We start from the raw sequence: 25,878 nt of genomic DNA on the forward strand, positions 1-25,878 counted from the left end.
TCAGAATATATGAGGTGCTGAGGTGCAATTCTGTGCCAAATGACAACAGTAAGAGGTAGATTTTATTAGATCTTTATTTCTTTTTGTTAGTTCAGATCTTTCCAGGCAGTTTGAAAGTTTTGGTTGCTTCATTTCAGCTTTCAGGTCATAGAAATGAGTTACTGTTTTTTAAGTCACCTTTCTTCCTTCTTGCATTTCTTCCCAGCTAATACTTCACAGTGCCACGAGATATGAGGATCTGATTGGATTTCTGCAGCAGAATATTCACCAGGTACTGTGTTTAATTATGTGCTAATGAAACAAATTATGGTTCAGCTGCCAGCCTTTGTGTCTATCAGTCTCACAAAATGTGTTCTGAGCACTGTTTCTAACACTTTATGGAGTTTAACAAACACAGCAACAAATTCAGCTTTAGCATAAATCACAGCAATTCCTTCCTGCCTTCAGTTCCATTTGAATTTCTGGAGGATTGGGCAAAAAATTTACACATAACAAACAAAATAACACCAAGAAACCCTATATAAAAAACAAACAAACAAACGAAATAACAGCAAAATGACACTTTTTCTTTTTCAGTTTGAAATTGGTCCCTATGGGTGCATCCTCCTGACTGTGTCTGTCATCTTATCAAGATCCATCAACCTGTGAGTGCCTCTCCAGCCTTGTTTCATAAACTGCACAGCAAAGTGGGCTGTGGAAAGTGAGGAGAAATCCATGGTGTGCTCAAATCTCTGCCCTTTTTAATCTGTCCTGGTGTTTGATAAATATTGGGGGAGTTATGCAGATTTACTCACCTAATTTTGGCTTTTCTTGTTGTATGCACACACTTGTGTGTGTGTATAATTAGAGATATCTATATATATCTATTGTAGGGATCAGTCCACCACATCTGGTATCAGATACTCCAGCTCAACATTAGGTTTCATGTCTGAGGTAGATTTTTTTTCTCCCTACCTTGATATTTTAAGCAAGACTCGTTTAAAAGTTTAAAAGTTTATTTCATATACTTGAGCTATCTAAGGTAGGGGGGCATGACCTCACTGTGCTGACTTCCCCAGTCTCTCTGTTAGTGATAAGGCAGAATAAAATGGGTGATGCAGCTCATTTTTAGGTAGCTGTAAGTAAAGTATGACAAATCTGGTCTCAGTTTACTGCAGTAATGGATATTCTGAGCTCTAACTCATGGGAAGTCATCATAACCTCTTCCAAAACTCACTGAGGCTGCCCAAGCACAGTGTGGCATTTAATTGAGCTTTTATTCGGAGTGAAGGTGTTTCTGTGATGCTGTGAGTGTCAGTGGGTCAAAATGTAAAGCCTTCCTTCGTTGAGTCAAATTTTCCCTTTTGTGAAAGTCCCCAGGAGCAAGGGGAAGCTGCTCCCTGCCTGTTTGCAGTGACAAGTGACACGGAGAGAGCAGCTGTGCCTGAAAGCAGCAGCAGTCTGATTCATGGAAGCTTTTATTTCTTGCAGCTCTGCATTGTCTTGACAAGAAACAGCAGCTCAGTCCAAATTTGAGACCCACAATCAGTTGCTCACCTGCTGGGATCCCAGCAAGTGTTTGCAAATTGAGGTTTTTTTTGGTTTTATAGTAATTTCTCTCTTTCTTTTGCTTATAGTAACACTACAGCCCTTGGCTTGACTCCACTTTTGTGCTCTAACACAAATGATGTGATAATTTTGGGGCACATGCCATTTATTCACATTTTTCTGAGCTGGTTACAATGGAGAGGTTCAGATGAATAAAGTTCCTTGTGCAAGTAATGATCTATAGGTTCATAATTGCTGCTGTCTGCACTGCTTTGCTTGCTATAAAATGATAAATATTCTTTAATAATTTAAGCAAGGATATATTCTCCCTCATCACCTCCCAGTTCCTACCAGATGGGTTATGACAAGGCCAATCAATCATCTGTGTTTTTATTTGGGGGAGCTGTGTCTAAAGTGAACGTGACAATTCCTTATGGTGCCTGCTTACATTTTAAACTATCTAAATATTTTTACAGATCTGATCCAGAATGTCAGAACAGTTTAAGAAGTGCAGTTCTATTTTGAGGAATTGTCATGATTTTCTCACAAAACTTCATTTTGAAGTACTGTTTCTCCTCTAGCTGGTGCCGTGTAAGACACTGCATTGGTACCTATCTTTTGTTTACAAAAAAAGGGAATTTTTCTGCTTTTAAACACAATGGAAAGTGTGTTCTGTTTTTTAAACCTTGGCACAAATTTTATTTTTTAGAAGTGCAAACTGAGTTTTGTTTATGTAATCTTCAGCCATCGATTTAGCTGCCTGTGTCACCGTGCTTCTCTTAGGATATTAAAAATATCAAGACAAATAACTCAGTGCTGATATCCTCAAGAAATATGTACCATTCAGAGAGTGTTACCAGCATGGTAAGCAATTATTTACATAACTGGCATAGTTCTGGATGAACAGCTGAAGACAAATAAGAGCTGGTTTAGCTAATGGAATTTTCAGCCAGTAATAGATCTCCCTGGAATTGTTTTGTCCCAGTTTTGGGGTTTTTTAAAAACAGAAAAATCAGCAGGATTTTACAACAGAAAACTCCATGGAAGTTTCAGTTGTCTCTATTTTTGTGTGCATATTGCACTGAAATAGAAAGATTATTTAATTTTAGCTGAGGAGTTGACAGCACTTAGATTTTTTTCTAGTTTTAGTGTTATGATCTATCTTAAAGATGTTTATTTCCCAGAGAGGTTGTGGACTCCCCATCCCTGGAAGTGTCCAGGGCCAGGCTGGACAGGGCTTGGAGCATCCTGGGACAGAGGAAGATGTCCCTGCCCATGGCTGGGGGTGGAACCAGACGAGCTTTAAGGTCCCTCCCAGCCCAAACCATTCCAGGATTCTATGATTTATTTACTTTCTATTTAAGTATTTGCATTTAGGCCTTTAAACTAAAAAAAAAAGGGGGGGAAAAATCATGATTAATATATATATTGTTTATATATATATAATCACGATTTATATATATATATTATATTATATATATAATCGTGATTATATATCATATTTTGATATATAGTCAAATCATATATTTGACTTATTTTGGGTGTCTATTTTAGAATGACATAAATCATCCCCTGCTTTGTTATCTCCCCTATAAAGTGAGAAAATCTAAATAACCTGCTCATAAAGAAATTTGACACTGTAAATATCGAGTCATGAAATGAAATCTGTTTTTTAGTGGCAGGTCAGTGAAAAATGGGAGATTAAATGTTGATAATGCAGAGCATTATACATAACAAAAAAAAGTCTCCACTGTACTCAGCTAGTGATGGGCATTAAATAGGCTGTTACAAAAAAAGGACAGAAATTCTGGCACTACCACTTGAAATTTAATTATCTGAACACATCAATTCAATTTTCTGTGACAGACAAGAGATAAATGTGTTGAGAGTTGAGAACAGAATAAAAACACATTAATGGCTTCATATAAATACAGGATTTTCCATATCTTATCTTGCAAGTAGTCCTGTCTCCCCAGCCAGTAAAGTCACATTAGTACCAGAAGAGAGTAGAAGATGAGAACAAAGTTTCCCTTTAATTTGCACAGATAAAAAAAAAAATCTTTTCCCTTCACCAATAGAGAGGAATAATTTGGGAGTAATAAAAATTCCCATGATCAGGTTGAATACATTATTCCTCAGAGTTCAAAAACTTGGGTGCTCTCAGGGAAGCACCCTTTGATGTTAAAACAAGCACAATTCTAATTTTTTCCACAGCATAAATAACTTTCAGTGCTGGCAGATGAGGATGCCAAGAGTATCAAGAGGTTCAAGGAAGTTTAGATCAATTAATGGAAGGTGCAAGCTCCAGCATCCCTAAAGCCCCTGGCCTTGATGTTACCTCCATGTCCCCGTTTTTGTGTTCTGCCTTCATCTTTGCTGCTGCTTTTGCTGCTTTTTTGATCCAGCTCCATCATTTTTACATTGTTACAGATTTTCCCTGGCGAAGGGAAATTCCAGCTTTCAGCCAGGTCTGCTGGGCAGTTGTTCTGAAATCACTGGCAAATCTTAAGTATTTCTTATTTCAGGGGGACGCATGCCAGGAAACGCGGGAGTTTGCGCTGCTTTGTAGATTTTGGGTAATGAGTTTTTCATGCTCCCAGCACTAATGATCATCACTGCCTGAGCTGATAACAAATGGCCAGAGAGGAGTGAGAATTCCTGAGGAAGTTGCTGAGAACGCGTTGTTGCTTCTGGTACAGGAAGGAATGCTGGTTCCTAACAATTGTAACCTGTTTTTTTGGTGGTTTTTTAAAATTTTTTGTTTTAAAACAGCCAGCTAAAAATTGTTGAAAAAAAACCTTGTTATAGCAGCTCAGGGGACGAATCTTTCTGAGTGTGCAAGGTGTGTTCTGGGATCTTCACACTGATGGGAGCTACAGGATTCTTCCCATTCATGGGAGAGAGAATGAGCTCAAAATTTGGGTTGCAAGACCTGCTGAGTGCAGGGAAGCTGTGAATATTCTGGTTTTAATGGCAGCTTGAGTGATTCCCCACAATCTGAATTTCCAGCCTGCAGTGGGAGTGCAGCACAGCTTTCCCTGCTGGCTGCTGCCTCCTCTTCTCCCAGCCCTTGGCCCCTTCCTCACTGTGCTTACTCATGCAAAGCCATTCCTGGAGTGGGATGTGGCTCCTTTGGATGCACTCACTGGATCCTCAGCTTTCTCTAAATTCCAGCTCCTCAGCAGCCCCATTCCCACATATTTCCTAATTGCTGCATAAAAGCCTCGTTACGAGAGCCCACGAGAGCAAGGAACACAAGAAAATTCCTGGAGTGGAATCCCTTTGTGGAAAAACAGTGAATTCCCATTTTCAGCCCACTTGGAGCCACTGCACAGAGCCTAATCTGAAACTCAGGCTCAGTGTGCTGCTCACATAAATCAGAATTCTGTCACTGTTTGCATGGCTTTTATGGAGCTGGGGATGCTTTACCAGGTCATGTGTCACTCTCCAGTCAGGACTGGCCACTGGGTGTCTTGTCCATGTTTTCTCTGAAGTGTTTCTGTGAGAAGAAGTAAAACAATGGCTTTGGCTGTGGGAAAAATAAAGATGGAGACTGATTTTGCAAGTCAGGAGGAGGCTGTATACTTCATTAAGGTTGGCTGCTCATGGAAAATGCACGTCAACATCTTCCTCCTTGTGCTCCCCCAGCTCTGTTAACTACACTTCTATGGTCCTTACTGCTCCAGAAAAGGGTGTTCAGACCTGTTTCAGAGTTATCTGTGCTGCTCCCATTTTGGTGTTGGGGAATTTTGGTTGTTTGGAGCTGGTTGCTTTGTGTGATTCTTTATTTAATTAATTTATTTCAAAAGCCGGTGTGTATTTCAAAAGCCAGTTTTTCTTAAACCTAATAAATCACATTATGACTCCTTATCAGTGTAGGATTTCTGACACCCAATAACTCTGTCCTTGATTATTACCAATTCACCTCATTCTCTGAATTTTATTATTAAACAGTTTTTCACTTGAGGGAATCAAATGATTAAAATTATATTGTTCTGTGCACTTACTCTTCATTCCTCTGGTACTATTTTACCTAACTGCAGAAGTTAAATCTCCTTAATCTGCCATTCTAATCCATCTCTGAAATAAGAACATGCAGAAGCATCAGATCATGTTAAATGGTGCCCATCATTATGCCCTTTACCACAGTCAAATATATCTCTTTGTCATCTGGGGTTTACTTCTGTAATCACTTGTCTGGTTGCAAGCAATCCTACAAGAATCTTCCTCTTCTGGTCCATTGGCAAACTATTTATATATATTTTTTTTATTTTTATTTTATTTTTTTTTTGTCATTTTAACAGTTCTTTCTGCCTTTACTCATCCAGAGAGGTTTTTATTGAGAAGTGCAGCAGGAAATGATCATTACTTCAGTAATCTGTATCAAACCATTTTTTTCCTGTATCCTATATCCTTTCTGTATCATTTACTGTAAAATAACCCCGAATTCTGACACATTACTGGACCTTAAATCTCTTTCAGGCGTGCAGGACTTTGAAAAGGAAAGTGATGCTGTGCTGGCTCATGAGTTGTGGGTGGAACAAAGGATCCCCCACCCTCAATCCACTTTCCTTTGCTGACACCTTTTCCTGTCTAAGAGCCAAGCTCTAATTTGGAGTTCCATATTCACCTTTTCTCCTGCTGCTGTTTGGTTGCTGAGGAAAGGCTTTCTGTGAAATTTGGAGTTTCTTTTTCCATTTGGCTGGGCCAGAGGTAAAATTCCACTTCCAGCTTCTCATGAAGGATCCAATCACTTGGGGCACTCTCAGCTCTTGATGGAAGTAGATTTTTCTGTGAGCCAGTTTTCTGGGAAAACCTTTTCCCCTCCACTTGGGAATGCCTGGGAGAGCAGCAGCAGAGGAAATTGTGTCTGGGAGCAGTTTTCACCCAGGGCTTGCAGTTGTGTGATATAAATAGATGCCATCGTGGTTTTTGCAGCTTTTGGTGTTTGAAAAATACAGGGAAGCTGCAGCCAGTTATGTTACAGTGCTAAAAAACAAGGAGCTGGACACAACTGAAAAATAAAATCAAATTTGAGAATCTCAGGGCTCCTCAAGAGCAATTTGTGATTTTACAATATGAGGAAGGAAGGTTAGATTTACCAAGAATAGGGGGATGAGCAAATAGGAGAGATTTTTGTGGGATCCAGATCTCGGCAGGGAAGAATTGAGCCCTTTTTTGTTGGGGTGAGTGATCTTCTGTGCCTCCTGCTTGATGGGTTGCATGCAATTCCTAATTTTCAGGGTCTTCCCTGTCTGAGGTTCTGTTGTGGGAATTGGACAGAGGCCCTTGTAGCCAAAGTGTTCACTGGGCACGAGCTGATTGCAGCATTAATCAATTAATAAGAGCAGAATAATGAAGCACAGCTTACAGCTGCTAAAAGATAATAAAGAAGGGAGTTTGCTTGAAAGAATTCAATGTTTTTTTCCTTCCAGAAAAGGCAAGAATACAGGAAAAATCAGTGATAGCCTTAGCAATATTTGTGGGAGGATGTGAGACCAAGATTTGAAGCTTTGTGCTTTCAAAAAGGGAAAAGCAGTGGAATATAGTGATGTGTGAAATGTCACTTTCTAATTGAGAGAGGGACCCAGGGACAAAAGCTGCTGGGAAAAGGGGGTTTGGAAGACAAGATAGAGAAAATGAGAGTAGGGTTTCACTCAAATGTGTAGGATTTGCCAAATAAAATGTGAATATAAGGAGGCTGTTTAACATTGTGGATGAGGAATGTGACCCAAGTGGAAGTGTGACCACAAAAAAAAGGTTGAATTAGGTTTGAGGGCGTTTGCTGCACTGGAGGACAAGGAACAAAGGTTAGTGGTAAAGAAAAATGAGTAAATGAGACTCAACTCAGAAAAAAAAGGGAAGAATCAAGAAGACAAAGAGGTTGTTGTGCTGGTTCTGTTTTTATCTTGATAGGTGAGGGACTGGGGAACTGGGAAACAATGCCAGAAATAATGAATGGGGGAAACGTGGAGTTTGCCCAGATAATTGAGGCATGTGACTCTTGTCCTCCTGGTAGGGAAACTGAGGAATTTCAGCTGTGTCACCAGCTGGGTTCACAGGACAGAAGTGGATTGGAGACTGGCAGCAAATGTAGTGTGGATGTGCAGCAGGAGGATATAATAATAAACCCAGAATAAACCCAGGCTGCTCCCCTGGCACATCCAGCTCCCTGTGGAACAGGTCAGGATAAATCACAAAGCTGAGGAGCTGAAGAAAGGGAAGATTTTTAGCTCATTCTCTGGGGACTTTTCTGACTTCTTAAATTAGTGCAGGGGAATGAAAAAAGGGTGGTGAGCAACAACTTTCTCTGTCAACAGTTGTCTGAGTCCTGGTGTTGGAAAATGGAGAAAACATGTGGTTCAGATGAGGTCAGACCTGAGGAAATGAAACAACAAGTGATTTCCTTATCACATTAATGCAAAGATATCAGGAAAAGGCATGAGGTTTCTGTGCAGAGTGGAGGTGGCTGATACCAGGAATAATGTAAAGAATGCTCCAGGTCTAAATTAATATTCTGCTTTTCAGTAAGGAGAGCAACAACGGTGCAAAGTCAGTGTGGCTAATTGGAATTTGTGCCTAATAATCAAATTTGATTCCTGATGATGCCTGAATCAAATCTGTGGGAGGTGGAATTTAACCTGAAAAAGTGATGATGGCTATACAATGGGAAGGAAAAAATAAAGCAGGCATCTTTGTACCTACACCTCATTCCTAAATTTATTCAGCACTTTGGAGCTTTCTCTTGCTTTGCCAGGCTTTATGAATGGACCTGATCCTAAAAGCCTTATTGTCATGCCTTATTTAGATATAGAGTATAGATTAGATATAGAGTAACTTGCAATTATAGGAGCAAATGGAGAATTGTTAAACTAAAAAAAAAAAATAGAATAAGATTAGCTAATGGAGACCTAATAAGAGATTTTTATTTGATATGTCACATTTTACTAATGTGAAAATAACATATCTTTTAAGAATTCTAAAGGTGATTAGGAAAGAGTCTCAGAAAGGTGTTGTTAGCATGGGGCTGGTGACTGATGGAGTTTGTCCACCATCAGTCTGGGATTAAAAATGTTTTATTGCCTGCAATAATGCTGGACAAAGGGAGTGGTGTGCTGATGAAGTGACCTGATGACTGAGAAGATGAAAGGCCCTGTCAGTACAGAGAACAAAAATTGTGCTGTAAAAAAGAGTTGGCTCAGCCTGTTGATGAGGGCAATAAAAAGGGAATTTATTTTCACTACAGAAACTGCAAGGTCTTGTAAACAGAGACTGCTCACTACTGTACTGGGGGGTTCATCAGCTGTAAATGGCAGGATGAGGAGCAGCAGAGCACACAGTGACTCTGGGCCAGCATTAAAAAATAACCTTGGATCTGCTCTGAGGGTGTATCAGCATAAATAGTTTTGGGAGGTGAAGAAATGTTAATGGATTGTGCAAGGCACTGATGTGTCCTTAGAGAAACACCATGGCAGGCTGGGGTCACACATTAAAGCTGGGAGAAGTGTAGGAAAAGCACAGACCAGGGGAAGAAGGAATCTCTTTTATCAGAGAAGAATTCTAGAAGTGCAAAAGATTTTATGTTTTCTAGCCTTAAAAAAAGCAAATTTTGAGGTGGGACATAACTGTTTTCTAAAAAACTGAGATGCTGGTGGTTGTAATTAAACAAGGCAGGGAAAGTTATTTAATTTAAAGATCAGTGTTAGTACAGAGTGAAAGTGTATCAGTAAACAGCCTGTTGAATCAGTAAACCTCATCAAAGGGTGACCAGATTCCTGAGATGTAAAGAAAAGTATGGAAAGCCAAGAAAACAGCTGAGAAATGTAGATTTCTGTGGAAGAGAGTAACAGATGCAGAGACCATCATCCTCTCTTCTCTCTCTCCACAATTCTGCTTTATCCCAGCGTGGGGTGTGTATGTAATCCACACCAGGGCTGATAGAAACATGGAATATTGTTCTGTGTGGGTTTAACTGCCCCTGCTCCCATAGGACTGCCCCTGTAGCATCAAGGTTCTGCAAGCCTGTTAGCCTGGGTTTGGTAGGGAAAAGATAGGAAACTAAAAAATGCAGTGAAGAATCATTCTGGTGGAATATTCTCTCTGTTTCCAGCAGTAATTCCAGGATTTTTCAGGCTGGCAGATGTGTCCAGGTCACTAAGTTTATTAGCCCTTGATGAAACTTGTCCTCCACAAAATTTCTCTAAACCCTTTAATCCTTTTGGCCTCCACAGCCCCTGTGGCAATGAGCTCCCCACTGCAGAAATCTTGTGTGAAAGAGTTTTTCCTTTCTTTTCCTTGAACTGTCCAGTAGGTCTAAGGAGTGTGGTGGAATTCATGTTATGAAAAGTAATGAGGAAATGTTCCTTAACCACCTCCTTTCCTTTTGAACATCTCTTGGAGTCCATCAGTTGTGTCCTGCTGCAGTGAAATGATCCTGGTCTTCTTTCCCACAGGAAAGTTTTTAACTGAAATTCCTCTGTTCCTGCCATATCTAAATGCTCAGATTCTGTTGAGCTAAAATCTGTAGTAAATTAACTTAAAGAAACTGAACTTTTAATTGCTTTGTCCAATTGAGGAGTCTTCTTCAAAGAATGGCTACAGGGTGTCTTTATTTCTGTATCAACCTTATTTCTCACTCCTCAGCTTTTAATCTAAAAAATAAAAAATAGACTCAGTCAGTCTTCAGTGCCAGAATGTTTGTGATTTCTCCCTCCAAATTTAGCAATTTGATGGCCATGGCCAGGTTGTGGCAGGCTCCTTTTACTGTGTGTTCATCACATGAAGAAAAGGAATTTCCCTGAGGTTTCTTCCTCTACTCTGCAAATCACCTAAGCAAGGTCACCTAAATTGCCTTCAGGATGATCCAGTTTCTCTCCATGTATGCAAACTTAGAATTCCAAAGTGATTGCCTGCTTATGTGTTCATCTTTAGATATAAAAAAGATTATAAATCCTGCCCTGAAGTGATTGATCAGCTTTTTCATCTTTCCAATCTCATTTTTTCCCCTTTTGTGTAGCAAATCAAAGCATTTCAGAAATTAATTCTTTTGATTTTAGGGAAATAAAGTATATTGATTAAAAGACTGCAGAGGTGTGGAAGCATAAGTGTGATTCTACTACCAAATGTAGCAGTAACAAATAAATTGTCAGATTTTGGCCAAATTTCAGCAGGTTACTTTCACACATTCAGATTATTCAGCTGTTTGCTGAAGGGTCAATGTGGTGAGTTAAATACAGATTTAATATCTTTGCTTGTTCTGTTGCATTCAGGAGGACATTGCATTCAGTCATAATGATCATTTGTTTAAAAAAATTAAATAGTGGGTTGAATATGCCAATAGATTAATCATTTTTCCCATCAGATCAATCCCTGTGAAATATAAATGCTTTCCATTGTTGATCAGCACCCTGGAGCAGGAGAGCTGATGAATTAACCTGCATGAGTGCCCAGACCATTTAAAGAACTTTGTGAAATTAGCAGGTATGTGGCAAAAGTGATAAATAAAGAATGAAGCCACTTCCTTGCTTCCCCTGGTCTGAATCCCAAACAATATTTAATTTATTTTTTTTTAGAGAGGCACTTCTCTTTTTTGGACATTCATCTGATACCTTTGCCATGTTCCAGTATTAAAAAAAAAAAAGAGAAATATTCTGGAACATTATTTACACAATAAGGCAGTCACCCATCCTGTCATTTTCCACATCCTCATTGTAATTATTTGAAATCCTCATTCCTGAGGATGAGTTTTTTTCTCCCTCCCAGCCCCAAATCTATTTTGGGAGTAGGCTTGTAATTGTGTGTTTGTTAATGTGACTGTCTGTTGCCATGAACAAATTGAGGTCACCAATTTTCTGTGGCAGCTTTGCCTCAGAGTTAAGGACTGTAAACCAGCCAGCACTTACCCAAATGCACTATTTTTTTTCTTTTCTATTATTTTATTTTCTTCTGTAATCAAGCCAAATGGCATGAACTGACTCACATTGTGATAGTCTGGGATTATTCCTACTATTACAGTTTGTATTGGACTTTTGTGTTCAATATTTAATTATTCTCCATTGAAGACTTGTCAAGAATTTCTCCAGAAGTAAATTGAGAGTAAATGTATGTGAAACATTTGAAAAACATTTATTTCACTTAATTTTTGCTAAGGAAAAGTTCATCTCATTGCAGGTTACATTATATTGGAGATTCCAGTGCTCAAAATATTGATATTTTGGATCTGTATTTATGCACTTTTAAAGCTTTATTTAGTCCATACAGGTCACTGAAGTGTATTTTATCAAATCCCCATCAGTGCTAAGGTTTATAATGACATTGGAGTTTGTTCTATCAATCAATGGTTTTGTTCAGCTTTCTCAAGCTTTTAGATTTATTTTTTTATTATTATTTTTTTGTTATTTTATATCCCAGAATGGATTGGTTTCTAGGCAGATCTCTAATAACTGTCTGGAAGTCAGCAAATTGTGTCAGCATGGCTGTGACAATTCAGAGCAGTCAAAGGTTTGGCTCAGAGCATCTGTCCACCTTCAGTACTTCATTTCCTTTACAAAAACATTATTTATAACTTGAAACAAACAGTTACAACCAGGCTGAAGATAAACACAGATTCACCAACAGGAGCATGGAGAGAAAATGAATTTATAATACATAAAGATATTTTTTGGAAGGACTTTCAGGCATCCCTGCCTTAAACCCAGCAGCATTAAAACCCATGAAAATAAAGGTATAATTCACACCAGCTGTATTTTGGTGATTTCTGTCATGAGGGGATTTCTCCAGCTCCTATAAATTAAGTTTTTACTCTGAAGCCACCTTTCACATTTTTTGGTTTCACCACATAATGATGCTCGTTTTGTGTGATAATAATGTCAGGATAAAATGTTTGCTTGCATGAGGGCTGAAAGGACAGTTAAGCCTCAGGATAAGGGCTCACAATTACTCTTTCTTTGAGGGGGAAAAAGGTTTTAATAGAAATATTTCTTTAAAAGAACAGTACAAAGTGAATAAACCATGTAGAGCTGAGTTTTGCCATGTTTAAGTTCCGTGAGCATATTAAAAACACATCCACATTCTGTAAATATTTTAGAATCCAAACTCTGTCTTCCCTGTTTTCATGAAGGTGTAAAGCACATCACAACATCGCAATTAAAACTAAAAATCAAGCTGGGAGATCTTACAAGTGACCTGAAATTTAGCAAAGTCTTGTTGTCAACTTTTTGATTCATATCAGCACAGGGAATGATTTCTGCTGAAAACTGCACATGGGGCAGATGCTTGATTTTAAATCTATATTCAGGAGATTTTAAAAATCAGTATCTTCCTTTCTGCCTTAATAATGTGTTGGGTTTTTTTTTAACCTGACTTTTTAATATTAGCAGGAGGGGCAAACACCACTGTTCTGCTCTGGCAGCCAACATTCTCCTACCCCACTCTCCAGCTGGGATTTTGGACTCTCACAACATGGGAAAATAGTGATAGTAAAGCACAAGAAAGGAGTATTTACCATTAACACTTGCTTTTTAGTGTCTGTTTACCGATCTCTGATGTTACAGCAGCGCATGGAGCGTTGGGCTGTAAATTAAAAAGATATTCACAGAGTCAAGCTTTAAATCGTTGTCTGATGATCACTGGGACACTTAAAAGACCCCTGGCTTCTAATTAACGTTTTTTTCCTGTTTTTAAGTGATTTTAAAATTATAAATTGAAATTTCCATGCTGGGGCAGTCTATTAGTGGCAATGATTTATAGATTTTATGTCTGCATTGACATCAGACAGCCAGGACAGCAGAACGAACAAACGCTTCCAACTTCCCCATCACCAATGGGTGTCTCCACACCCTGGCAGAAAACAACCACAGAATTGTCACTATTTGATGTTTTTACAATGCACAAAGTGCACTTGCACCTGGAACACACCAAACACACCAAACACACCTGCAGAGAGGCTTTGGCAGGGAGCAGTAAGAGCCCCAAACGCGCTGAGCGAGGTGAGGCGTAAGGAGCGAGGTGTAAACCCCGCGGCCGCGCGCCTGAGGTCGGTTTCCTCAGCAGCAGGGCTGATTGCAAAGGCAGATGTTGTCCTTCTTCTGGAGGAGCCCAGATCCACCTCCAGCCTCCCAGATTGTTTGTGCCTTCGGATGGAATTAGAGCTTCCTGCCATTGTGTGTGGCGTATGTCCCCTCGTCCCCGACTGACGCATGTTGGACATTCTGCCCGCGGCGCTGGCGAGATGAGACCGTTGCTAAAACTGAAAAATGGCCAAAATCCAAAGATTTTTATCATCCCATCCATGCCTTGCAGTGGTGCACGAGGGAGTTTTCCGTGTCACGGGCACACTTTCCCCAGCCTTCCCTTTGATTTCACACGGGCAAGAGACGTCAGTGGCACTTTGTTATGTCTGACACGGACTTGTAAATTGTCTTTAAAATAAGTGTTTTCAAAAGAGGGTGAAATGTGTTTTTGCAAAAGGGATAAAATGCTCTTTTCAAAATGGGAATCGTGGTTCCACGACTATGACTTTTTTCTTAATTATTTTAAATACTTTTAGGGCTGTAAACCTCAAAATTATATGTTGCATCCAAAGAAATCCTATGAGAAAATAATTATCTAAAGTCTGGGGATTGTGATTCCATGACTATGACTTATTTTGAATTATTTTAAATATTTTTAGGGCTGTAAACCTCAAAATTGTATGTTGCATTCTGATTTTGGCTTCCAGAGAAATCCTATGAGAAAATAATTATCTGAAGTTCGGGAATTGTGATTCCACGACTGTGACTTATTTTGAATTATTTTAAATATTTTTAGGGCTATAAACCCCTAAATTACATGTTACGTTCTGATTTTGGCATTCAAAGAAAACCTATGGAAAAATAGTTATCTAAAGTTTGGGATGAAGACAGGAAACGTCCTAGTTTTTTACTTAACAAATAAATTTTTAATGGAGCATGTGTAGCTGTGTTAAGGGGAAATTTCCAGCTAGCTTTACCCTGGCCACATCAATTCAACTCCTACTTTGTCAGAAACAAAATACTTCCATTTTAAAACAAAATTAATTGTGCCAGTTGTCAAGAAACATGGATGTTTGTACGCATAGATTTGCCAATTCAAATAAGAATAAGAATAAGAAGCCTGGATGTGTGCAGAATAAATAAGTTTTAATTGATCATTATTCAGGCATTCTCTCTACCTCAGTAGCAATATCAAAATAAAGACAGTCAAAACAATTGAGATCAGTGTATTTTATACCAAAGGAAAACAGCTTTTTTATGACCCATAGGATTAATCAGTGGGTTTTATTGCCACAGCTCTCCCAGAACACAGTGCACTGCTTTTCCTCCAGCCTAGATTAAACTTTTATTCATGTATAAAATAACGTTTGCCATTCCATTATATCTGCAGGATAAAAAACGATCACAGTTACAACCTTTATGGTTTAGGCCATCAACCAATCACTAATTCAGTAATTCCAAGAGTTAGGAGAGAGTGAGCTTAGTTTGGGGACACATTACTCCATAATTATTAGTAACTGGGGCCACACAGCACCATGATAAATGTGTACACCTAGGGGATTTTTTTGTTTGTTTGTTTTTTACCCTTTTTCTTTTCATGGACAGTGTAGTGTATAGATTGTATGGATATAATACAAGTATTTATGATAGGAAAAGCAAAGAGCAGATCTTATCTGAGTACTGGAATGTGTTGCCCAAGGTATTTTGGGGAGTCTTGTCTCCTTAGAGAGAGTCAGAAACCATCCAGATGTGGACCTGGCTTTAGATACCAGATGTGCGGTGGACAAGGGGACCTCCAGAGGTCCCTTCCAACCTCACCCATTCTGTCATTCTGTCACACAAATAATGCAGTAATTCTAATTTCTAAAATTCTAACTAGGGGTGACAATGACTTCTTTTCTCCTCTACAGTTGTTTCCTTCAAGCATAGCTCTACCAAACTTCTGCTTCCCACAGGTTGAGTTATTAATTTTTATTTGGTTTTTTGCCATGTAAAAAATCACCTTGAAAGGACTCAGAAAATGCAGGGCTATGTTTATGGATGGGAACAGTTTTTTTTGTTTTTTTTTCAGTAAGATTTGGAGATGTTAGGCCTAGTGAAAAGAAGCGATTGTATTTAAATGTAATTGGTTTAAAATCTTTGTTTCCAGGGTGCGCAATGACTTCGATGTGCTCACAAACCGCCTGATCGGCAGCCACGGCTACTGCACTCAGGTGAGTTAAAAATCCAGTTCTGGGGATGTCCTGTGCCTCTGCTCTGGACTCACCTCGGGGAAGAGATGGCATTTCTTAAGTCACAGAGTCATGGAATCACAGAATGGTTTGGGTTGGAAGGGACCTTAAAGTTCATCTTGTTCCAGCCCTTCCAGCCTTCACTCTCCCAGCTTGCTGCAAGCTCCATCCAGCCTGTTCTTGAACGTCTCCAGGGATGGGATATCCACATCCTCTCAGGGCAGCCTGTGCCAGGGCCTCCCTACCCTCACAGGAAAGAATTTCTTCCAAATATCAGCTAAACCTACACTCCTTCAAGCTTCCCTCTTGTCCCATCACTCCATGCCCTTGTGGAAAGTCCCTCTCCAGCTCTCCAGCAGCCCCCTGAGGTTTGGGAAAGCTGCTATAAAATCTCCACCACATTCCTTTGTTTTTTTCCCTTATCACCATAAAGTCAAGCACCTTCATCCTTTATTCTTTTTCCTCGTGTTTTGGCACATCCTTGTCTCTGCTTTCAGTGGTTCAGGCTGTTTGTCTGGCCTGTTCCTGCCTGTGCCCTGTGTCCATGTCCTCACACTCCTCTCATCTGCCTCCCTGGGGCTCCTTGGCTGATTTCTGTGCTGAGATATCTCTGTGTCCCCTCCCTGCCCTCTCAGAAAGGTGCCTGAGGTTCCACAGCTGATCCTGGAGCTCCTCAGTGATTCCAGGATCCTGTCTATTGCACTTCTGGCTGCAAAAAACAGGCTTCATGTTCTCCTCTTGTTGCCAGAGGACTTTTGTACTGTGACCACACAGTTCCTCAAGAAGGTGGTAGAATATCAGTGATTGTGAATCAAAAGTGCTAAAAATATCAGTAAAAGCCTATAAATTCTGGGGAATCCTTCAGGAGAAACACAGAGCTGTCATTGTGTGCAGTATTCTTAAAGCCAGTTCCAAACTGGCCATACCAGAGTTATTCATGTCTTTGGGCATGGTGGTTTGCAGTATTTTTTCTGGAAACTCTCTCTTTGTTATTTCTCCTCCTGTTTCTAGCCATATGTTAGTTATTAGTAGTGAGCTGGTTCACTGCTGCAGCACAGCCTGCTGTTAGCTCTGCTTTCATGCACCCCTGGTGGGATGTTAGCTGAGGAAAATACCCCAAATCTCTGTTCTTGAACTTCAGGCACACTCACATGTGCAAATGCCACCCATCCTCTCGCAGCTGTTTAGCCTCTGACACACCCCTGTTTCAACTGGAGAGGGAATAATCAGCAATCACCTCTAGGAAATATCAATATCTTAGTGATTTGGGCCCATATGGGTAAATGTCTTACTGAAGGAGACTTCAGCCAGAAATAATCAGTGAGAAAGAATCATAATTTAACAAATCTTGTCCAACATACAAAATACATCGCTAAGCACGTACAGAAATGTCATGTAGTACTGTACAGGCTTTGAGTTTATATCATTCATGCTGTACTTTTCATTTTAAAGAAGAAGCTTTCATTAAAAAAAAACAAAAATCAACACTTAAATGAGATGTTTGAGAGTTGGATGTGAGAGGAAATAAATTATCAGCAGTTTGCCTCCAGAAGGATGAAAATTGAAAACTCCTCTCATATTTAGACTTCAGCAAAGCTTTCAGTACTGTCTCTCACAGCATCCTTTTGGACAAAAAGTCCAACCCACAGATGGAAAAGGTTTTTTCCCCCAGAGGCTCCCCAGGGCATGGTCACAGCCCCAAGGATCAGAGCTCCAGGAGGATTTAGACAGCATTCTCAGGCACAGGGTGAGGTTGTTGGGGTGTCTGTGCAGGGACAGGAGCTGGACTTGATGACCCTTGTGGGTCCCTTCCAACACAGGATGTTATAATTTCCTCATTGTACTTTGGGAGACTTTGACCAAAATATCTGGAATCTTTATATAAGCAATTTTAATTCTATCCATAAATCTAAAGCCACTGCATAAATTAGGGGTCACATACGTGTGTAACTTCATCAATCCTCAATCAGTCTTGTGCTGATTAACTACTCTTTGATTTCTGTTTTGTTTTTGTCCCAAACAGGAATTGGTGAACTTGCTTTTGACTGGCAAAGCTGTGTCCAATGTTTTCAACAACGTGATAGAGCTGGACTCTGGGAATGGCAACATCACCATTTTGAAAGGCATCACGAGCCGCAGTGACATTGGTTTGCTGTCCCTGTTTGAGCACTATGATGTCTGTCAGGTATCATTTCCATTCTCCTGCTTTAATTAAAAAGAAAGCAATTACTTCTAAAATCAGCTTGGAGTAAGTAAAGCAGCAAAGTTGCTTGGTTCAGTTTATCTTTTCTGTGCTGTAGTGGTGGTTCTGTTACCAGTAAAAAAAAATTACAGGCAATTAAAATAGCTGTTAATGCAGTGGGATTGTTCCCTTTAATTGCTTTTGATAGTCATATTTTAATTGTAGTCATCATGAAAATCAAAAGATAGATTAAAACTTTCGAGGGAGTGACAGGGATTAATTTACCTCAGGAAAAACCTGTGTAAGGATTTCAGTAGCTCTCCATCAAGAGATGGAGGATGGCAGGAAGGACATCTTCCCTGAAGACATGTTCTGTCCTGAACAGCCAACCTCGTGTTTGATGCAGGATTATTATTTGAAATTCTCTTGCTTTTGTTAGATATTTGTAGCAGTCCCATCTGCATTTGCAGCAGCAGCACCTCTATAAAAGTTTGAAAGTGATTACCAAAGGATTTGTTTGTGCTGATCTGATAAAAATATGTGACACATTTATAAAACTTTGAAAACAAAGCTTGATTTTAGCTCCTTCCCTTCTAAAGTCAGATACATTCTCCGGCTACTGACAAATTACAGTTTTTGTTATTTTTAATTAACACAATCATTTACATTATTCACAGGATTACAGAAGGCTTGAATTCAGTCAAGTCAGTTTATCAGTGTATCCAAATCAGATTAATTCAGAATAGAGTGGACTAAAAATAAATCAGCTTCTGTGTCTAGTTCACGCTTCTTTCTCTTTTCTATAAACAATGTGACATTTAAACCCTCTAGAAAATAGTTAAGCACCACTCCAGCATTTTTTCCATCCTCCAGTGAGGAAAATGACTCGGGAGCAGCAAAATGGTAAATGAGGTCAGGGCAGGTAAGAGCTATTTCTTACCCACCTGCCTTCTAAAAATAAAATAAGTTACCCAGAGATTCAGACACCATTTTCCACTTATTCTGCAAATTATATGGTAGAGGGGATCTGTTTCTACTGCTGGGCTCTTGCATGGGAGCTGGACTCATGAGCAGGGATCTGTTTTTCCAAGCCAGTGACTTAATCAGTTACAGAAACTCCAGTAGACGTAGTTTCCTTTTTTTTTTTAAGAGTCTACACTAGTTGGGCATCTGCTGCAAATTGTCCTGGTTTTTATTAAGAACATCTGGGTGTTCTCTGCATTTCAGTTCAGAGGCGATGTCTGCTTAGGACTGGGACAAAAGTCAGATTTTGGTGGATTTTGGCCCGAAACTGGGGAGTCTCCACTGTGGCTTCAGCGTGAGGGGCCAGATTCTGCTTCCTTTTATAAAATTTAGAGCAGCTCAGGAAAAAGAAATGTCAGTGGCAGTTTGTAGAGGTGGAACTGGGAATAGAATTTGTCTTTCGAAGTGACTCTTTTATTCCTCTCAGCATCCAATTCCAGTGTGGCTCTGAGGCTGGTAACAGAATCCAGGAAAATGACTGTCATTTTTGGTTGGGTTTATTTTTTATTTTTTGTTTCCAGGAGTAAGAAAATCCTGAGCGTGCTATATGGTGAATCACAGACACTGGAGTCAGAAAACTCCCTTTAGGTCACATCCAGCCAATCTCTCAGAGGATTACTCAGGATATTTTTGTGTCCTGTTATATAGCAGGGTTTCTTTTAAAAATCTGTATCCACGAAGTTCCTGCCTTTTTGTTCAGATGACCATTTTTTCATTGATTTTAGTTCATATAACTGTGATCTTACAGCTTTTCTCATCCATCTCTACTCTAAAGCGTGAATAAATGCAAATAAAGATTTTCAGGTCCTTGTGAATTTGGAGATTTCAATATCTACCACACAGCCTGTGTTTGGAAATACTATTAATAAATCAGACTCTTCATTTACTTAGTTTCCTCTAATTATAATTTTACTTGTAATCCAACCTGCCCCCTAAACAATTCATCCCCATCCGCTGGGCATTTGCAGCTGATGTAACAGTGCCTCCCTTTTTTATCAGCACATCCTGTCCAAAGGTTGTTTTTATTTCCCTGCTCTAGACTTGTTCCAAATTACCAGCACATTTAGGACAGGATATTCAAGATTCCAGGCTGGATGCAGTAAATCCACATGGAGGAAGACTTCTCTACCATTTCATCTCATTTTTCTAATATGTGGAGCATTTCTGTGTAATCCACAATTCCCCTGGCTTCTGAGTTGCAGATATTGTGAGGGCACGTGGATTAATCCTCAAACTCCAACAGTGGCAAACCCAAAAAGAAAATGTTCCATCCCTTTTCTTCCAGTGGCTGCCTGGAGAATTCCTCTGTTCCCCATCCATTCATCTCCTCCAGTGGATCCTGTGTTATCTTTGCTGATGAGAAAAACGTGTGCCCCGGGTAATTTGTCTGGAATTGTTAATGTTCCATCATCACTCTGGGTCCTGACATATCACCAAACTCCGTGGAGATTTTTGCAGTGTAATTACTTGCTGCAAATTGTTTCACAATGACAGATGGATCCATTCCATCTGTTTCATGTGCAAACGTTTAGTTTCACAGTGAGATTCTGGATTTTAATGTGGGTAAAAAAGATAAAAGTCCAATTCTGCTACTTTTCAGTAGGCAAGTTACACATTTTTGGGTTTCTTTTCTTTGTGCTAAAAGCCTGTATTTAAGCAATATCAATTTCATGTGATCTTCCACATTTAACTTAGGAGCCTAAATTGAGATTTTAGGTTTCCTGGGACTTATTTAGAGCAAGTCAAGCAACAGAAACGTTTCCCCATAGAATTGCTGGGGGTTTTCTCAGTCTGCTGAGCTGCAGGATACAGCAGTTGAGTCTCAGGGAAGCTGAGTGGTTTCTCAGCAGGGACAAGGCCTTGGTGAAGGGGATGAGGCACAGGAGTGGGCAGGACCAATTTTGGCATTCCTGGGTGAGAAAATCCCTGTGTTTGGCTCAGAACCTTTGGCCTAAATGTCACATTAAAATTGCAGGTGAAAAGGCTTAGAATGATGAAATCCTTTCTTTCAAAATGTGTTGTTAAAAGTAGGAAGAGATGGAAACAGAGGCTCCTCGTGTTTATGCCAGGTCATTAAATAACAGTGGAAAAGGGAAAAATAATCTGCATTCTCAGGTAACAAATTTAGCAGATTATTTTCATTATTGTCCTTTATAACTTGCTAATTCTTCAATAATATTACTATAATTAACATGAATAATGATAAAAATAGCAATAATATATAGCATTTACATGCCATTTCCTATTAGCAGATCTGTTCTTTGCATGAATGGCAAGTGTCATTTCCACAGAGGGGTAATAGGTGAATAAAAGTCAAAATGTTTATCTCAGTAAGCTCCTGGCATGAGTACAGGTCTGAATCTCATTTTAAAGGCACTGTGGTGCTGGCTGATGAATTTCACCATCCATCTGAAATGTTTTTTGAAGCCTCTTTAGGTATGTGCTGTTGTATGTGAGGAAATAGAAATATTCAAAGTTATTTGTCTCTATTGATACTTCTCTCTGATTTGCCTTTGTTTTCACCAATTCTTTCCTGCTTTAAGCTGTCCTGTCAGTTAAACCCCTTGTTGTCTGACCTCCCAAATTTGCCCTGCTCTGATTTCTGACTGTCCCAGCCCCTGCCTGAGCTGCCAGCACCTCAAGGGACCTGGTGCTTTGAAGTTTTTGCTTGTCTGAAAACAGGGCATTGACAAAGAAGCTACACACATTTTCCCTATTTCTTTTCAAACAGACAGAGTAAAGCAACAGAAACAAACAGAATCTATTCATTAAAATTCCACAGATGGGAAATATTATCTTTGGTCCTTTTGAAGAAACCACTCTGTGCTATGACAAGGCCTACTTGAATGATGAAATTCAGCACACATGCTCTGTCCCCTGGCACCTCACCTGCGCTTTTGCCCTGTGGAATATCCCTCCTGTAACCTTCTTCCCAGGGAAATGTGTCCCCTAAACAATTTATTTTCCCCATCTGATGGGCTGGATTCAAACCAGGCCATTGGAGGGGTTGTGGAGGGGAAAGTTTAGAGGGTTTTAACCACCTCGTTTGAGAAACCAACCACAAAAACACTCAAGTGCAAAATGGAAACTGATGGTTGGCTTCAATTTTCCGTTTATTTTTCAGGAATAGGGGTAAATGTTGTGCCCTGCAGATGCAGCAAAGGAAGCTGCTGTTTATGTAAGGCTCTAGTGAGCATCACTGTGGGCAAAAACATGGAGTACATTCAAATTTGACTGAAACAAGGCTGACAAAGCACTGGCCTTTGAGAAAGTCTGTTCTTCATTCCTTGTTTTTACATCTCCCTTTCTAGGCTGGAACTGAATTTTTTTTTTAATGAAGTTCTATTGTCCTCTGAGTTATGGCCAGTTATTTTCCCAGAGGCCAGTCACTCTTGCTGGGGCATTGGCATGTCTTCCCTGTCAACATCCTTCCAAATGAAATAGAATCACAGAGTTTTTATTTAAGACAAGAAGGATAACAAAGCCCACATGTTTAGCAGAGCTCTGCATGCTTTGCACCTAGGTAATAGCAGAAAATGATAAGTCAGATATTTTCCACATGTCTCTCTGGATTATAAACACCTGCATTTGGATCTGGGTTTATCTGTCTCACTTTAGGTGCTTTTTAGGCTGAAAATTCTTCAGGTAAGAGTTCAGCCAACTCCCTGCATCACTTACGAATGGGAGGGTCTAAATTTCTGACAATACCCATCTCTTGCTTATTTGATTTTACAGCCAAAGCCCAAGGGCTAAGCTGCATTAGAGGGCCTGGAAATAAATGCAGAAGTGTTCTGTGGGCTGAATCCTGCCCTGTCCTTGCATTGCAGTAATGTAACTCCCTGATGTGGGCTGTAAACTTTGTGTGTAGTGAGGAGATGGCAAAATGCTGAAATCTGAGTGAGGGTCCACATCTCCCTCAAAATTTCTTCATTTTTTGGGACATTGCAGAAGAGCAGCTGAGTGGGACAGGGATAAAGAAAAGATCTTGAGGCTGCCTGGAACCTTGAGGTCTGTTTTCCTCGCCACATCTGCTGGTGTTTTACACCATGGCAGCATAAGGGAACTTTAATCAGAAGCCAGTGCTTTCCAGGAGCTTTGGGAGTGCTAGTATAAAACACACATCTCTTTCTATTCTTCTCCAGTCATGTCCCTTTTTTTTCTCCCCCAGTTGATTATCAGAAAGATGTTTCTGATAATCTTTTCTACAAAAAAACAAAGAAAAAAGGATCCAAAGCTGCAGAGAAATTACCTGATGCTCCAGTGTAGCAGTAGTGTTTGCTGTTATTTTATAAATATATGGCTAAAAACTCTTCAATTTCTGTCTCACCTAGTTCGTGCTCTGAATGTCAGATCTCATAAGCATTAATTTTATTTTTCTCAATCTGATTGAAATCAAGTAGTTGGCAATGGCAATAACTTTAGCCCCACAGTGTCCCTTATTTATCTGCAAATACAGCAGTGGTGGAGCTGATTGTTGTTTGGTGGAATGGGTGATCTGGGTCCCCCATGGGCTGCTGAAAAGGTGTCTGATTTTACACCACTTCACTCCTAACACCCTTGGAATTCAGTATTCATCCAGAAAAGGTCATTGCAGCTGTGGGGAATGAAACACTGACAGAACAAACAATTAACTCTGAAAGCTTTGTGTAATTATCCTTTGGCTTGTCAATCCTACTGGATTTGGTACTACCAGAAATTCCTCAGTTTGACAGAACCCAGCCCTTTGTGGAACCATTACACACTGTGATTATTCTCAAATAAACATCTCCAGCAGCTGTATTCAGGGAAAGAAACTTAAAGCAAGGAATGATTGATTATAATTAGAAAATTAATAGTAAAGTCCTACAAGCAAGGAGGTGAAATTACATCAAGTGATAAAACTCCTGAAGAAAAATGCCATCAGATTGGCCACATCCAGCTGTGCTGCTTGGTTTTGGTATCACATTCTCTCTTTTGTTTCTTTTGGAATGCACATGGCAAAAGATGGCCTTGTTCAAGGGACAGATCAGGGCTGAATGGTGAGGCACCATCCACTCACCCTGGCAGATCTGTTGGAATAATTCTCCAGCAATAAATTCTTGTCTGTAGGTTTCTTAATAAATAAATTTAGCAATAAATTTACTTGTCTGTAGTGAATTTCAGCATTGTGTGACTACACACAGATGTCAGATGGAGAATGAGCCCTTTGAAGGTGCTTGCTTTTGAAAAGTTGATGTTTCCCAAAGATCAGAATGGTGTCCCTGAAATTTGTGAGTATTCATGAGGGCTTTGTAAGGGAGAGGATTAGGGTCAGGGAAGTCTCTGTAGGAACTGAAAACAATTGAAAAATTGAAAGAGGGACACCTCATTCATGCTGCCTCACTTTCCTTTTGCCTCAAAATGATTAATGAGCCTGCTGGGAAACCAGCACTTCAACAGTGATAAAAACACAGACATCGAGTTCCTATCAAAAATAATATTTCATAAAAAGGATGAAAGTCACATATCCCTGATTTACCTTTGGAATTCAGCCCTGAAGATATAGGGAACACACTGGAAAGAAGGAGTCTCTGTGAGGCCAGCTCTCTGTCAGGCTCTTGTGGGATGGCAGAGACACTCTTCTGAGTCTGAGGGGTTTCCTGAGGAGTCAGAACATTGGGTGTTCATGCCTGTTCTTCCCTGTCCCGTTTCCAGATTTTATTCCAAGGTTTATTCCAGGTTTTATCCAGTATTGCTGCCAACCAGGCTGGTCAGGCAGCTGAGGGAGCACTCAGGCCTCACCAGCTGGGAGCAGTTAAATGAGGGCATAATTCTGTGTATGGGGAAGGGTCTGGAGAGTCAGTCCTGTGAGGAGCTGCTGGGGGAGCTGGGGGTGTTGAGAGGAGAAAAGGAGGCTCAGGGATGACTTTGCTGCTCTCTCCAAACTCCCTGACAGGAGGGTGTAGAGAGGTGAGGGTCAGCCTCTGCTCCCAGGCAACAAGTGACAGGACAGGAGGGAACGGCCTCAAGCTGCACCAGGGGAGGTTCAGGCAGGACATCAGCAGGAATTTCTTCACTGGAAGTGTGGTCAGATGTTGGAATGGGCTGCCCAGGGAGGTGGTGGAGTCCTCATTCCTGGGAGTGTTGAAGGAAGCTGTGGATGTGGCACTGGGTGCTCTGGTCTGGTTGTGATGTTCAGTCAGAGGTTGGACTCGATGCTCCTGGAGGTCTTTTCCAACCCAAATGATTCAGTGATTCTACTCCACACGACAGCTGATGCTTGAAAAAGCAGCCAAAGGAATCCTCACAGTGAGGATTGTCCTTACTTTGTCATCAGCACGGTTCCATATTATGTCTTGTACAAAATACCTCTTGCATCTTGGTGTCAGAGGCAGCAGCTGATCCTCAGCTGGCTAAATTGATGCGACCAAAATGAAGACTTCTCCCTTCTTCTGGGAGAGAAGGATTTGAGCTACAATATTTTTAGACTCTCTCAGTTGTCTCAAAGTTCATGCCCTTGCTGCTTTCTGCAGATTGTAATTGAAAACTACACATTTTTGGAGAATGTTCTACAGCCCTCAATCATCTGAACAGTTTGTCCTGGCTGCAGGGGGACGTGGCTTTGAAAGTTTTGTATCTCTAATCTTTGTCAAATGTTGTTTGATGAAGCTGGGAAGTTGCTTTTGCAGACAAACGTAGGAAGAACACATTTTTAGGAGGAGACTGGCTGTTCTTTTTGGCTTTGACTTATCTGCATATTAAAATATGCATGTTTGTGAGACTGAATCTTTTCATCTGTGTCCCTCTAATTTGCCATCTTTTGTTGAAACTGCGTATTTTCTTTTTTGGTAACTCCTGTTACAAGAATTATTGGAAGCTTGTAAAAAATTCCTTACTTCTAAGCCAAGTTTACATAAAAAGCAAAACTGTTGTATAAAAACTGTTG

At 40.1% G+C, this 25,878-nt stretch overlaps 1 protein-coding gene across 8 annotated transcripts in view; it reads left to right on the forward strand.

The window, feature by feature from the left end:
• MINDY4 (MINDY lysine 48 deubiquitinase 4) overlaps positions 1-25,878 on the forward strand; it is a 65,945-nt gene that overhangs the window by 29,104 nt on the left and 10,963 nt on the right. For 6 of the 8 annotated variants that reach the window (XM_023922008.2, XM_086866767.1, XM_086866761.1 and 3 more), the window contains exons 12-15: positions 206-271; positions 577-644; positions 15,688-15,751; positions 17,793-17,954. In XM_023922008.2, the coding sequence (XP_023777776.2) occupies positions 206-271; positions 577-644; positions 15,688-15,751; positions 17,793-17,954 (360 nt within the window). Of the gene's footprint in view, positions 1-205; positions 272-576; positions 645-15,687; positions 15,752-17,792; positions 17,955-19,495; positions 19,790-25,878 lie in introns of those variants that run through there. The other 2 variants (XM_086866782.1, XM_023922011.2) reach the window with 1 other exon arrangement.

This window comes from Cyanistes caeruleus, chromosome 1 (assembly GCF_971803275.1).
Source record: "Cyanistes caeruleus chromosome 1, bCyaCae1.hap1.1, whole genome shotgun sequence".
Classification (NCBI taxonomy): Eukaryota; Metazoa; Chordata; class Aves; order Passeriformes; family Paridae; genus Cyanistes; species Cyanistes caeruleus.